General features: G+C 35.2%; 1 protein-coding gene across 1 annotated transcript; it reads left to right on the top strand.

Moving 5' to 3' along the window:
- Positions 1 to 16,065: 16,065 nt before the first annotated feature.
- LOC139190851 (stearoyl-[acyl-carrier-protein] 9-desaturase 6, chloroplastic-like) lies at positions 16,066 to 16,797 on the top strand. The gene is made up of 2 exons (XM_070811339.1): positions 16,066 to 16,272; positions 16,579 to 16,797. The coding sequence occupies exons 1-2, from the start codon at positions 16,066 to 16,068 to the stop codon at positions 16,795 to 16,797; spliced, it is 426 nt and encodes a 141-aa protein (XP_070667440.1).
- Positions 16,798 to 16,999: the final 202 nt, after the last annotated feature.

A 16,999-nucleotide genomic window follows, 5' to 3' on the forward strand; every position in this document is an offset into this window, starting at 1 on the left:
TTATTTATATTTGCAGGTTGTCAAAGATGGATATGAGTTCTTTTTGGACACGAAACTCTTGACAATATTTTCGGCACCAAATTACTGTGGTGAGTTTGACAATGCTGGGGCAATGACGAGTGTCGATGAGTCTCTCAAGCGCTCTTTCCAGATATGATAAGAAGCCAAGTTAGCTTTGGGAGTAGAGCTGCAGGTCAGCCGGTACTCCATTGAAAGTCAAGGTACCATTCATCTCACCCCATGTACGAAGCTCTACTTCGTAGTATATAACCATTGTAACATTTTATATTTTTGTATTTGTTGGAAACAGATGAAAAAGTAGAGAATTATGTAGAAAAATTTCCAACTATCGTCCATGCTGATTTGAGCCTAGAAAAGCACTGCAAAATAATATATGAACAATGCATCTGAGTTGGTTAGTTGTGGAGTTTTCTATATATACAGAAGACAGAAGTTATAGGTGTAGAGAAACATCTAGGAAGACTTTGAAAGCGACTCTAATAAAAGACTTGGATTACTTGAATCCAACAGAAAACATGGGATAAACAAGCCATATATTTTAGGAGTCGCATGCCTTAATTCAACAGTTTTTTAAAAAGCTAATGAGAGCTCCAATCAAATTTTTTTTCTGAGTTAAACCTTCTCTTGTTGGATTTTATTGGTTAAAAAATGTTCTCCGAAGTATCCAAACTTGGTCTCTAGTTAAGAGTCCGCACCCAAGAGTTTAGAGGGTACCTCAGTTTATGCTCTTTAATTTTCCTTCTTCCTAGTTATGTTGTAGGCTGCATATTTAATGGATTGTGACATTATATGCGCTTTATTAACTCTCACTTTATACATGAAACTTGTCTTCCATTGTTATGATATGCATTTTTCTTTACCTCCAGTCGTTTCTTGGTGCAATGGTGTAAGGTATTGCGATGGGAGATTTCTGAAGAAAGCACCTCCCTTTGTTCGGAAAGACGTAGCGTGCCTGTTTAACTGTTTTAAGTCCTCTAATTTCTTTCAATACAAAAACACAAATTCGAAACTTCTTTCAGCAAGAGAGTGCAGAAGATCTTCCCAGGAACATATGCAATGCCCTTGTATGCAGTGGAGACTAGTACTATAAAACCCACTCTATGAAAGAGCAATGGGTAAAAAGTTGGAAAAAGAGTGAGTTTTTTCTTTCATTTTTGTGTTTTTGGGTGGGTTGTTTGAGTCTTGCTTTTCATGTAAAATAATAGTTGTAAGACTCAGTCGATAGATGAGTACATTAAAATTACTCAAAGAACGAAATAGTGAGTGTCCTTAGAAGGTCTTTTGAGCACTAAATGATAGATGAGGTTCTAGTGTGATACAACCACGAATTGTGCCCATGGTAGATTGGGATCTAACACCACGTGCACTATGGCTATTGTGGATTATAGAATGACCACGACCAATGCCCGTTATAAAAGAATTTTCAAAACTAAAAAACTAAATAGAAAGATATTTATTTTTATTTAATCAATATAATATAATATTTATATTCAAGATTGCACATTTACTACAATATAATAATTACATAAAAAAAATCACAATTAAAATCAATGAGCTATCCTAAGAAATATGAAACTATCTATCAAGTACGAAATACTCCATTTACAAACAATTGTCACTTAAAATACTTCACTTTTCCTTGAATCGTATTACAAAGATTCATAATTTGATAACCGCCGCTACCACTACCCCTTCCTCCTGGTTGAATAATTCACCTAAATACATAATGACAAATAAGTTGATCAAACGATTGCTTCTAAGAAAACATATGCTTAACAATTTGGTATATAACACTCAATAGAGAGAAAGTGAGATTCCTAACCCTACAAGAAGAACTTGAATGAAAGGAAAACATATCATATTAGAAATCGAAATACTATCAACTTGAGAATTAAGAATCACTAACAACAACTTCAAATTATCGCTACGATTATTCATAATTTTAAAAATTAATTTTAAAAAATAGAGAAATTGAGAAAATGGAGGACCTGCACCTGTCGAACCATAGGTGGACGACCTCAGCGAAGAGAATGTAGCACCATCATTGCATTTGCTCCCACTACAAATCTGTTCGTTCCAATTGAACCGCCTTAATTTTCAGAGCGACACGGTGGAGTGGAAGGGATGGTCGCCACTGTTGCGGTGAGGCTGAGGAGGAGAGAGCATGGAGGTTGTGTTAGGGTTGATTTGTTAGGTTGCTAATGTTGTTGCAGGAGGAAAGTGGGAGGTTTTTGAGTGGGAGGTTTTTGAGTGGGCGACATCAGGAGGGGAAGAAATTGGTGGTCGTGGTGAGGTGAGGAGTCATGGATGGAGAGAGGCGATGACTGGAGAGAAGATAAAAAATGAGAGAAAAGTTTGAGAGAGGTAAAGTAATAGGAAATGAAGGATTTCACTTAAATTTTGAGAATTGCAGGAGTACAGTGAAATTTCAAAGATTTGAAATTTTGGGAAATTTTTCAATCCCTCCTAAATTTTTTTAAATAATGCGTGTAATTCCACCATTTTTTTTACCACAAACATTAAATGTGATTAAAAACAATATTACCACGACCAAGATCCATGGTGGTTTAATATTTTTACAACATGTTAGATTAAGTATGTGGTATTAAATTGTTTTTGGAAAAATTAGGTTTTCATCCTTATTTTTCTTACTTCATTGAGCAAAACCTTATTCCTTTTAGATTTCAATAATAAAATATTTTTTATTTCTAAATATATTTATTTAGTGTTAGGAACGTTACATTTTGTATATTTATATTTATGGCTAAATTTTTTATCATATATTTTTTTTTAGTTTGTACCAATTTTCTTTTCAGTTTTAATTTGTAATCATATATTAATTCCTTTTTATGCCCATATTTTTAAAATTTTATTAGTATTTGTAACCATTTTTAATTTGGCTAAATGTACCCATGCTAATTATATGCATTTATTTTATGTTTTAAAATACATCATTAGTTATTTTTTTTATAATATGTTAATAATTATGGGCACATCATTTTTTTTGCTATAATTTTTGTAAAGAACAATATTACTCTAAAATTGATTTTTAAGTATTTATTATATTTTAAAAATATTATTTGAATTTGTTTAAATTTCATAATTTGTGAGACATTAAATGCACAAATGCATAGGTTAAATCTCTTAAATGAGGCTAAGGACCTCGATCAAAATATTTAAACAAACAAGGTTTCAGTCTAACAATTAGTTTGATTAGGGACCGGAACTAAAGTGACCCATTGTTTTATTATAACAGGGCACTACTTGTCTGTTGTAAAATATTATTTTCCATAACGTGCTAACTAAGCCTACGATAAATGTTAACTTTTTATAACAAGTGCATAAAGCCCATGGTAAATTTGTTGTGGTAAATGAGCTGTTGTCTAGTAGTGAGTGTAAAACATTTGGTAAATTATAATGTAAAGTGTAATTGTATATAATGACAAAAATAGACGTTGTGGGAGTTGTGGTCAATCTGCAATGACAACAGTGGTGAGGGCAATGGTGATGGTGCAGTAGTGGTGATGGTAGCGACAAAGGTGGAGGTATGGTGGTGGAGCCAATAGTGGAATGTGGTGGTTTTGGTGTAAAGATAACAATAGTAGTAGGGGTCGTGGTAGAAATGGTAGTGGCGCCTGTGGTTGTGGTTGTGGTGGTTGTGGTGACAGTTGTGGTTAGGTGGTGGTGGTGGCAACAATGATGGCAGGGGCGGTAGTGTAACGATAGTGATGGCAATGGTGGTGGTGGTGGCGGTTACGATTGTGGCGGCAACGACAATGGTGGTGGAGGTGATAACAACAATGGTGGCGGTAATGGCGGTGGTGGTGTAAGGTTAGTGTTTGTAAGGTAGGTAGTGATTGTCATTTTGTTTTCCAAGGGATGAAATGTGTGTAGAAGATTAAACAATGTCATTTTAAAAACTTATAGGGTATTACAAGAATTGAAAATATTCATCAAATGCTCAACTCCGTTTTTATAAATGCAACTTACATGTTACTTTTAAAAATTGTTGTCTAAAGACCGCTGCTTTTAAAATAAGGTGAATATTTTATTTTTACCAAACATTTTTTTATTGCTTAATTTAGAAGTGAAGCTGTTTTTTGTGGAAACAAAAAAATACCGAAGGAGCCTTACACTAATGAGCTTCTTCTTTTTTAACGGACAAAATTTTGGAGAAATTTTTTTTTTTTCTTCGAACAGAACACACATTGTCAATCCTTCATGAATAATTTCTTGTTATAGCAATCTTCACAATAAAATAAAGAAGACCAAATTGCACTAATAGACTTTATAGTTACCTGAAATTTCACTTGTTCCTGTAGTTTTTTGTTAGACTGTCGTCCTTATAGTTTCGTTATATTTTCACTTTAGTCCAGTTGTTAACCTAGTTGGTTTTCCTATCCATGTGTGTTTACATCTTCTCATTTGAAAAATGAGAATTGGAAGAAATTTTGACTCATTTAGCCAAATAAAGGACAGGGGTGATAGAATTCTAAGTGAACTGAAGGGAGAATCAGTGCAACTTAGGCAAGTGAAGAAAACTAAAACAAAAAGATAAGAATAAAGCATTAATTATGTATATCTTGTCCACGTTTGAGAGAATACACTTCCCACCACTAAAAGCCGTAGTGATTTATGCTCTCATCTTGAGTTGAGTAAAAAAAACATAAGCACTATAGACTACATAATCACTAATATACAAAAACAAAAATTAGTAAACTAAGCATGAATTACTATTGAATCGGTACTGAGACATTGATGTTGGTGTATGGACAAAAATGCTAAGGGAATATTGTTTGTGAAAGACTACACTAATTCAGACCATATGAAATCTACAAAATGTAGGTCCACACAAGGATGTGTCTTCATTTTGAATGAAGGAGCTATGAGTTGGAGAAGCAATATGCAGAAGTGCATAACGCTCTCCATCTGAGAAACAAAATATGATTCTGCTTCAATGCTAATCGAAAAGTTGTTTTGGATAATGAAGTTCATCACTGGACTTGTCAATGTTCGTACTATTGAATCACTAGTGATATTATTAGGTGATTAAAATGGGGCATTAGCTCAATCCAAGGAACTACGATTTCATGAATCATCGAAACAAAAATAAAAAAGCATCGTTAATTACGAGATTATAGAATCTGTGAAGAAGAAGGTGGTTTAGGTATAAGAGTTAATGCTGCATATAACGTAGCGAACCCAATCACTAATTGAGGCGAAAACATAGAAGCTGCTTGATTGACATCTAGATAGTTTTGGTGTGCTTCATTGTGAGCATTAGCTTTAGTGCAAGTGGGAGATTGTTGAAGTTGTGTGCTAAAAACCAATTTTGCAATATTAGATATTATGTAACAACTCCAACTCCATGTTAATTCATTAATAAAGCGCAAGATTAATTCATTCATGAGTTTGGCCTTATATTATGGAGATAATATACTATGGATGAGTCCATAATTTAAGGTATGGAAGCAATGTCATCAACGAGCAACGAGGTTAGGGTAGGGAGACTTGTATTCCATAGTCACTTCATTCTTAAATAAAGTTCCTAGCCATTTGGAAAGTCAATTGGATATTGACTATTAGAAAAGGCCGGTGTATATCACATTAAATTAGCATGATCTCCTTCTACGCGTGTTGGACACGTGATGAATATACAGGTGCTTTTTTTGTTGAACAAGTTCGTTGAACAATGACCGCCCAAGAAGCTTAAACATATGGATGTTTACCACATGTCACACATTAGAAAGCTTCTAGTTGTAGATATCTTATGCTTAACTTTGATTTCACCTCAAAGCCCTCACTACTTCCCAGACCCGATAATCTGATACTCGGGTTCATATGTATGAGTATGGAGATACATGAACGCCAATAAGGATCTGGCACCTTCTAGTAATTTTTCAATAGAAGCAGGGATCCCTTGAAGCCACTTAGAGGTCAATCTCATAAATCTCTAGCTAGAGTAACTATTTATCAAGCTATCTTTGTAAGAACTGCTTGAACATATATATCATGGTGATCATGGATATCTATATGTGATTTAACATAATTTCATATCACATAAATCTTGATTGGGATATGGATAATTGAAAAACTGAATAGCATTGTAACTTGAATCAAGGTTAGAAAAAGTATCATGATTATTTCACGTATACTTCTACTAATCCAGAAAGCCATAAAATGTTGCTAAGTGACACTCATGGTTCGTGGAATTAAATTAATTCATTATCTGATTTCATTGCCCTGCTAAGTCACACCTATGGTAATTCTAGCAATGTCAACCTAGATGATTAGATATAATTAATTGTTAATTATATTGAATTAATTATTTAGGACTATTGATAGTGTTCTAAAAATAGATCTAGGCGCTGAATGGAGACTGACTGCCGTGATTAACTTGTAATCGGTCACAAAATCGGAAAATGTATTAGGCGGACGCTAGGCGCGATTAGGCGGGTCTAGACGGAGTTATGACGGTTTTGGTGGGGCTGGGTAGAGGCTAGTAGGCCTACGCGAGCGTATGTTAAGTCGCCATAGTCTGGAAAAAAGTGTGAATCTGGAAATTATGTTGCAGGGTTGCAAGGAAGAAGAAGATGGACAAGTGGGGACCTCCATCTTCTTTTTCTAAGTTAAATGGACCAGATGAGTTCTTTTGGTCCCACCATCCGTGTTTTGGTTACATGCAATGCACGGTTTCCTATCACTATTTTATATTCTTTTATTTCTTTTCTTTTTATGTCACCTAAATCAATCATCGTTTTTTTTTTTCTTATCTATTTTTTGTATTACTGTATACTCTTTTCCCTTTTTAAGACCACTTATATTAAATACACTAACATAACAACTTTATAATATATATTATTTTAAAAGAAAAACATATCATTTATTTATTATAAAGTATATTTAATCAATTTTATATCAAATTTACTTAAATACGCCTAGGTCCCACCTAGCCACCTAAGCGTTAAGTTCCCTCTCGTTGCCGCCTAACGTTTTTTAGAACCTTACTTATTGGACATGGTTTTAATTAGGAGTGTGCTATCCACACATCTCATTTTACTTTTCACACACCTCTTGATAATTTATGTCCGTTGATCTTCTTCAATTCATCCGATCCGACGGCCGAAAATTTAAAAAGTGTGTGAGAAGTAAAATGGGATGTGTGGATATCACACCCCTTTAATTAAACAAGCCCAAGAGGGCAATGAAGTGAGCTTAACGCAAGAGCGAGTCTTGGACAACGACTCGTCTCGAAAACAGGCCAAGCATCGCCCAGATCTCCATAGTTCGTCTTCAAATTGATCAACAGCAAAAGCAGATTTCTTGGGAGCCATAGCAAAAGTATGGAAGGAAAGTGAAACTTTTTCGTAGAAAATTGGAAATTAGGAACTCGTTCAGAAAAGGGGGTAGAAAGTTTTCAACTTTCACTACTCTACCTTTTAGAGCAAGTCCACCGGAGGGCTTTTTGCCCAGCACCCAGCCGAAAAAATAGGCCAGCCCCTAGTGAATCCCCTCCAGCTGACTCAATTGACTGGCACCCAGCCCATGCCAGTCTCTAGCCCAATCCAAAATTGACTGAGGCGTGGCCCTATCCATCTGACGCCATGTTGACGCCAGCGTGGCGTCAGACGGCATTTTAAATTTTTTTTACGCTAGGTGCGTGCAATTGACGCGCGCGTGGGCACGAGTGGCCGACAGGTTGGGCCTGCGGCACCGGGGCACTCACTTCTCACCAGGGAGTCGACGTGGCGCGCTATGTGTCGTTGGATTTCCAACGGCTAGTTTTCTAGACCGTTGGATTTCCAACGGTAAAAAATTTTTAAATTTTACTTTTAAATTGGACCGTCGGTTCACAGATCAACGGTCCACGTTTTTTCCCCCAAACATAAATAAATAAATAAATAAAAAGGCCCAACGGTAAGATTTATTACCGTTGGCCACGTGGCACCTCCTTGGCTCTTGGATTTGAAAAATTTTCAAATCCAACGGTCCAGATTAATTAACTACATTAAAATTAATAAAAAATTATTAAAAAATACAGAAAAAAATTAAAAAAAAAACAGAAAATTTTAAAAAAAGTTATTTTTGTTTTCTATAAATACTTAACCCTCATCTTCCACCTTTACACCACATTTCAATATTTTCTACACTTTGAGAGAAAAAAATGTCTTCGTGGAAGCTTTGGTTGAAAATCTTAGCGGAAATCTATTCACAAAATAGTACGTTCAGATAATGACACGTGGCGTGACGAGATTCGTTAAAAATCCTATCCGAAATTAAAACTATTTTATTTTTTTATTCTTTTAGAAAAATTTTAAAAATATTTTAAATGGGTTAGGTGCCAGCGTATTTTGTAAGGGTGGAGATCGTTTGTGCCAGCGCATTTTTTTAGGGATGGAGATGCATTGGCCTATTACTGTTCATTGGAGTATGTTACTGTTCACTGGAGTGGATAAATGGGTTGGGTGCTGGCACAAAGTCCTTAGGGGTGGACTTGCTCTTACTTCTCACACGAACTGAGAGGAGGAGGAGTTACTGGGGCAAGTGCATACCATTCTCAAGAAAGTTATGGTGATGGGAACTCTTACACTGTATATGATCCATGAGATCTAACACTGTATATGATCCCTGAGATCTAAACTCTTACAGCTTTGCCACCCTGTGGTATGATTCTATTGATATGCCCAACCACCCTGATTTCCTCCCGTAGACCCCTTTAGCATTATTCCGCACATCATAGCCTGAATCTTGCTAGAGTTTTACTGCTTTCTTTACATCTTTAGTCTATTTTCAAGTCATGTAGCTCAACCCATCACCCTAGATTTTACTTTTGTAAACGTTTGTAATCTTGAATCTATGATTACATTCAGTTCTCATTTTAGTTTCTATTTCTCCTTCACTCACTTTTTAGGAAAGTACACACTAATCCACACTAAATTCAGCCAACATCCCACTCGATGTACAATCTTTTTGTTAAGAAATTGGTTTTATACGCAACCCTCACACACACCCAAACACAATCACTGTCTATTCACAGCATTCAACGACATGCCTATTTTTCTTTGGAAGCTTTAACGAAAAACTCCCGGTACTGTTCATTTTAACGAAAAACCATATTTTTACACTAAAAAATTAATCTTGGTACTATTCGTTTTACTATTTATTTTGTCATTATCATTAAAACTTAAAATTTTTAAGTTTTTTCTTTTTTTCTTTTTTTCTTTTTACCTGAGCTATCATGTGGATCTGAGACCAGAAGCAAGAGCAAAACGTGTTGAATTTAGTCCAAACTGTGTGAATTTTGACACCAACACCTGGTCCCACCGGCCTACACGTTGAGTGGGGTATCCGTTCCATCTTTGCCGGGAGCTGGGAATTCATGTTTGGTATAAATCAAATTTTAACTTAAGTTTACGCGCTTTAAAGTATAGCGGACGTTGACATGAAGGTTTGATATATTTGCATGGCTCAGCATATTTACGTATAATATATAGCTGGCTTTAGTTTTGATTGTCATCTTTCGTTTGGCAACGTACATCCAGAAATATTTTCAGATGTCGTTTTCTGGAATAGCAATACTATGTTTAAATGAGATAAATAAATTTGGGATTTTGTTAAAAATCAGAATTTATAAATTGACATAAACCAATTTCCTTATTTGGATTCATGATCTTAAAAATTTAGAATTTTCGTGTAGAAAAAAAATTGGAATTTGAGACCTCTAATTGACAAGTTTAAATTCCAAGTAACATGTAAATTTTAAAAATAACAAATTCCGTATTCAAATTCATTGTTCTTTTAAGTTAATCAAATAAGAAAAATTCACAAATTCTAAATAAAAAAATTTTGTCATTAAATTCCCGTCATTCTAAAATTTCTTAATATTCTTAAATTTCCACATTCAAACAAAACATAAATCTTCTTGTCTCATCAATTTGGCCCTTTTCAATTAAGTTTTGGTTATAATGGTGTTTACAATTTGCCGACTTGGTCCACAGAATTACCATATATATATAAAGAAAAATTAATGAAAATGACTTGAAAATTTTGAATTTTAACGATAAGGACAAAATAAAGGGTAAAGTGAATAGTACCATGATTGACTTTTTAATGTAAAAATGTAGTTTTTCGTTAAAATGAACAGTACCGGAAGCTTTTCGTTAAAGTTCCCTATAAATAATTGCATGCACCTACAGTTTTGCATTTTAATTTAGGAAAACTAATGAAAAGAGCTTGAAAACTTTGAGTTTTAATGATAAGGACAAAATAAAGGGTAAAGTGAATAGTACCATGATTGACTTTTTAGTGTAAAAATGTGGTTTTTCGTTAAAGTGAACAGTACCGGGTGCTTTTCGTTAAAGTTCCCTTTTAATTTCCGGATGAAGATTCATATTTTCGGTTATGGAGATTTATAATGGTTGACATTGGTGCCACCAATATTTTTTCATTAGATATTGAGGAATATGTTTTGTACTTCTCTTAAGAAAAACATAATTTATACTTTGACTTTAACAACCAGCTGAACATTATTAGCCATTCAATACTATTGTCTGATGATATTTTTCTTCTTTTGGAAGTAAGAGGTCTTAAATTCGAATATCGTGAATGGTGAATTCGATATCAAATTAAACTGCCTATTATAGGCTTAAGCGAACTCTCTCTCTTTAGTGTAAACTATCGATGTACTAAAAAACAACCTGCTGAACCAAATAAAAAAAAAAAAAACTAATTCCTTTTGAATGTTTAGTTCCCATTCCCAAGATGATAAACAAAACTATTATGTGTACACGTAACAATTGTTACAAATTATCATTCAACGGTTTTCGTGTATGAATTGTTCGTTTTCCGAAACTTAAATACAAATTTTAATTAGTTGCACGCTAACATTACATGAGCTAATCATTTCGCGTAATGGCCACATGGACTCAAATGCAGTTTCATTCATTTGGTGGGCTGGAAGTGAGAGGATCTTTGAATCCGGATTCTAGCCGGATTTTCTTTGTGAGGATCTTGGAAATTCATAAATTATATTAGTTCATCGTATATAATGCGATCAGAAATAATTTTAAATATTTTTATTTAAAACTAAATACAAACAATACCTAACAAAAATTGACCGCATAATGTACGATGAACGAACACGATTTACAAATCTCTAAAATTTTTACCAAAAGAATCCGAAGATGATCCTATTGGAAGATCTTCTACGATTTCTTACGGATTTGGTACTATAGTTGTGCATAATTTATTTTGTTACGTAGGAAGTGACGAGCAAGTTTGTCAACTTTATAGCCATTTGACATACACTAAAAGACAATGCTTGCGCTCCTTGTCGGACCCCATTTGCTCTCCTTATAAGAGCATATTCCTTATTGCACGTCATAATTGAAAATCTTCCTTTTATATCATCATTTAAAAATTATTTCTTAAAATATATATTTAATCTTGAGACTATGTAGTCATTATGTGTTTTGATAAAAATAACATCATCATAATGAACCATTAATTTATTTGATTCAATAATTGTAAAGATAATAGACACTTTCTGTTAGTAATATTCAACGGCGGAGCCAAGTACAAGGCTCCAATGGGTTGTAGCATAGCGAGAATTTTAATTCTTAAGCTTAGAAATGCTAATCATTTGTCACTTATTACTACAGTCTAGTGACATCCTTTTTTCACTTCAAGTGAGAGGTTTAAGGTTCGATTCTTACCAAAGGAAAATTTGAACCACATTGCTAGCTCATTGTGAGGCTAAGCCTACCCTCTCCCCCTTAGTATAGATAATAGCATTTGTTCAAAAAAAAAAAAAAGGGTTAATATCAATTTACTACCCTCAAGTTTCGTGGTTTTCAATATTTGGTACATAAATTTTTTTTCATCCCAGAGTCATACCTAAAGTTAATTTTGGGACAGTCTCATACATCAGTTAGTCTGGTTGTTAAGTCTCCCTTTAACTAATGACGTGGTGCTCATATGGACAATGACTGGGTGTCACGTGTCATTAAGGGTCCACGTGTCATTAAAAACCCAGTCACTGTCCCAAAATTAACATTTTAGATATGATTCTGAAACGAAAAAAACTTTATGTACCAAATGTTGAAAACCACGAAACTTGAAGGTAATAAACTGAGATTTACCCAAAAAAATTATAATCATTTGGGTTATTTTATCATTTTTAATTGTTATAGCCCACCTAGCAAATAAAAAATCCCAATACTAAGGTTGTTTTTAGGAAAAAAAAAATAAGAGTTAACAAATGTTAAATAAATTGATTACTTTAAATAATACCAAAATTTGATAATATTAAATTACAAGTATTATAATCTTCACATTTCTTAGAAAATAAATAATAATCATTAAGGAAAAATTACATATAGAGTTTACTTTTAATACTTAATTTTATATAAAACACAACATTTTTTAAACATTTCAAGAAAATACAAAAATTAACACATATGATATATGACATCATTAACTTTTTTTTTCTCTGAAGTTTAAGTTACCAAAATACCCTTCGCTCTATCTTTTCTTATGTTGCTCCCTTATCTTCTCTCGTAGCTGCCATCACCGGCTTCGTGACTGTAGCTTTCTCAACCACTGCCACCACCGTTTTGCCAGACTGTACTATAAACACAACCCCTCAGAGAAAGTCAAGAGCTTTACGTGTAAATTAATTGCCGATCATCCCCAATTGCAAATCTAGATTACTTGTGCGAGCCTGATTCCTTGCTCAATGGCCCATCATCCATTTCAATTTCTTCACTGTTGCGCTTTCAAATACTAAACCCAGTTGAACCTACCATGGATTTCGGGTTACTGGCTAAACAGTATTTCTCGTACTGTCAATCGTTTCATTTTTGTTTTTTACGAAGCTTTTGCAGGTCATTGTTTGATTGTCAAAGCAATTATTGTCGAGACTTTTAATAAACACAATTTCGTATAGGAGGTGAATTTTCTGCCTCTTATTTTCATACTCTCCTCATCATTTTCTGTTTATGTAATCACGGTTAAGTTATGTCAACATTTTATATTTCTATTACTTTTTGTTTTATTATTTCTATAAAAAATTAATATAAAATATTGATATAGCTTAACAGTGACCACACATTACATGAGAACATGAGAAGAGTATGAAAATGGAAGGACAGACAATCCACCTCCTTTGGTATAAACATAATTATTGGATGCAGGTACAAATGGTGCAGGATTGCAGGGACTTTGATATAGAAAATCCTAAAAGAAAGGTTAGAATATGGTTGGTTGATTATTTATAGAGAATTGTTATTAGCACTTTAAAAATCTCATTTAATATTTTAAACTTTCTATAATTAGAAAGAAAAATACATTTCTGAGGAGTATAAAATAAGATTTTTAAAGTGTTAATAATAATTCCCTTTTATATTATGATTACAATTAGAGAATCTGTTATAAAATATGCAAATACACTTGTGTCTCTCTTTATGGACACGCACACACACATCCCTGCACACTTTGACACATACATTTAATTGATTGGCCTAATCGGATAAATGGTCATCGTGGTAATGAGGCAATCGAAAGATATCCCCTGTAGCAAAAAAATTAGAATTTAAACATTTGTGGTATAATCTGTTAGCAAATTTAGTCCATAACTAATTTTTCTATTAATTGTCCGTTAAATGCAGGGATCAATGTCCTCAGGATCCAGGTACTGGGTCCAGTCGTTTCGTCTTCTCTTTTCAATCTTGTACGAGCAATCAGAAAAAATAAGAGTATCTTGTTCTTGTCGCTCTTGTTGTTGCTATTGATCATGGGCTTGCTGGACGAACTAGCGAGACATGTTGGAGGACTGGACAAAGAGGCGGAGGTCTCCAACCACTGGACCTTGAGCAAACACTTGGCGGACGAACTGCTTCTGATTGCAGACGACGCATGTCCACTTGTTGCTTTTGTTCCTTTGCTTCACCTGCAAATTTAATCAGTATTCATCGCCAAACAAAATCATCAAGTTTCAGATTCAAGTGTTTGTACACACACACACACACACACACACACACACACGCACGCATGTACATACCTGCATGGTGGAGTTGCCATGTACATACCTGCATGGTGGAGCATTGGCAGCACTGAACTGCGATGAACACAGTCGGCATTTTCTTCTCTGCTTTCGGATTTCACAAGTCGATGTGGGATTTTGGTATTACTGAAAATTTAGGCGGCGATTTGATTTGGGGTTTGGGCGCCAAATTTTGGGGATTCAAAATTTTGTGATTAAAAATCCTAAAAAGCCCCAAAATCAAAACCCAGCTAGACGAGGAAACGCAAAGAGACAAGGAAGAAGAACACGTAAAAAGTACATTTTTATCCCACCTTTAACGGACAATTAACGGAAAAATCACTTGTAGACTAAATTTGCTAACGGACTACACCACGAGGGTTTAAATCCTAATTTTTTTTACCACGAAAGCTATCTTCCGATAAACTTATCACCACGAGGACCATCTATCCGATTAGGCCTAAATAATTTCATGTTCTTGGGGTGGGCTTTAAGTATTTTTGTGTTATGTCTCTCCTTAAAATGTTTAAAAATTAATGGAGTTCCTTAAAATATAGTGTATATTTTTGTCACCATTCATGTGAGTTTATAGTTACTTTTCAGAAAAATGACTCAATGTATCAAAGGTTTGATAGAATCACAATGGAAAGCAACGAACCCTCCCCTTGACATTATTCCCTCTTCAAATCATGTCGACATTATGTTGTAATAAACTAATTCTACTAAAAATATATAAATTGATTCTACTAGAAAAGTATACAAAACTAATTCCACATGTATTTGGAACTGCTGCAAAAATGGTCGAAGACGGGTTAAATTGATTTTGCAAAAAAATAGTTGAAGACGGGTTGAACTAATTATGCAAAAATAGTCGAGGCAAGTTGAATTGATTGTGCAAAAAAGGTCGAAGAAGGTAACTGATTTTGCAAAAAAAGGTCGAAGACGAGTTAAACTAATTCTGAAAAAATTGTCGAAGACGGGTTGAACTGATTCTGTAAAAATAGTCGAAGACTGATTGAACTAATTCTACAAAAATGGTTAAAGACGGGATAAACTTTTGCAAAAATGGCCGAATATGGTTAAACTGATTTTGAAAAAATGGTTGAAGACTGATTGAACTGATTATGAAAAAATGGTCGAAGACAAGTTGAACTGATTTTGAAAAATGGTCGATGATTGATTGAACTGATTTTGCAAAAATGGTCGAAGACAGATTGAACTGATTCTGTAAAAATAATCGAAGAAGGGTTAAACTGATTCTACAAAAATGGTCAAAGACGAGTTGAATTGAATCTGTAAAAATAGTCTAGGACGAGTTGAATTGATTCTGTAGAAATAGTCGAGGATGAGTTGAGCTTATGACATATATTAATTTTGTTAGAGTCGTGAGAGCTGGGTTCTATCAATAGCCCTAAAGCTTTAGGGGTATAGTTAGTATTTTAAAACATTGTTTCCATATTTTTGGGCTGCACTTTAGTTGTTTTTATGTTTTTGTCTCTTCGTAACATATTTAAAAACTTGTTTGTACCATACTTAGGGCCTCCGTTTTTAGACCTCGTATAAATACTCGAAAGACTCAAGTGTAATTATATAATAAATGAAGGGGCAAATATGTAATAAGTGAGGAGCCCTTAGTCTATAAAAGGGGCTCCTCACCCTCACAATTGGGGAGCCTAACATCCCCAAACAGAGGCTCTCATATTTAGAGCTCTCATCCTCACAGAGTAGCTCTCTCAAACCTTCTCTTTCTTTGGGGGACTCCCCTTCACGCTTGTAATCCATACATTCATACAGAGAAATACAATCAACATCAGTGTGGACGTAGCCCAAACATTGGGGTGAACCACGATACATCTTGTGTTCTTTACTTTCTTGCAGATTCACGGTCGGATTTACGTTGTTCCAAGATCCCTCCGGTTTTATGCATCAACATTTGGCACTGTCCGTGGGAAACGACACGAAAAGCTATGTCGGTTCTCTTTCATTTTTTTCATCTCACCACTATGAAACCTTCACAACCTCACCACTGTCCACCGTGGATCTGTAAAACCCAAGAAACACCGGTCACCCCTTCTGAAAATTCTCCCTCATCATCATCTCTCTCCATCAACCTTTTCGACAACCCTTATCCTCTTCCAGATCCTCATCATCACCAAGTCCAGATTCTACCTGACATTGATTGGATCAGCGTCCTCTCTGGTGATCAACCTGCAAGTGACCTACTTTCTACTCACAATAATCATGATCAAGCGGGTGATCGTGCGGAAGAAATAAGGGGTTTGAATAGAAGGAAAGGCAGTGCAAAAGAAACAAATTTGAGCCATGCAGACCTCGCTCTACATTGACACCAAAACTCTTGCATGACCTTCACGTGGCCACAGCTTCCCCGCCACCTCTAACTGGGCAAAAGGCCTACTCACTGCCGCTTGAAAAAAGCTGAGTTGTTCAAGTCACTAGAAGGCTGGGCCGAGCAACACGTCCTCTCATTCCTAAAACCGGTGGATCGGTGCTGACAGCCTAGCACATTCTTGACCGACTCATCACTTCTGGAAGAAAAGTTTCTAGGTCAGGTTCGAGCCTTTCGTGATCGAACCAGCAAGCTCCCTGATGAGTACTTTGTGGCGCTCGTGAGGGACATGATTACTAGGGATGCGTTGCTCACTTATCAGACCATGGTAAATGGGCTAGACGAAGTGAAAGACGAGACTGGTTCTAGTCCGAGCACGTGGGCTTAATGCTACAAATCTCACTACTGGGCACTCATGGAGGAGCTCCGGATTGGGTATAGGGAGCACTGGTGGAACTACGGTGTCAGCCTTTGCAAGGAAGAGCACATGAGCGAGAGAGACGTTGTTGGGATGCTGAAGGCACTGATGAAAACAAAAACCCAAAAGCGGAAAAGCTCCAAATCTCTCTCATCACCCCTCTCTCTTTTCA

The sequence above is a fragment of the Malus domestica genome, chromosome 13, assembly GCF_042453785.1.
Source record: "Malus domestica chromosome 13, GDT2T_hap1".
NCBI lineage: Eukaryota > Viridiplantae > Streptophyta > Magnoliopsida > Rosales > Rosaceae > Malus > Malus domestica.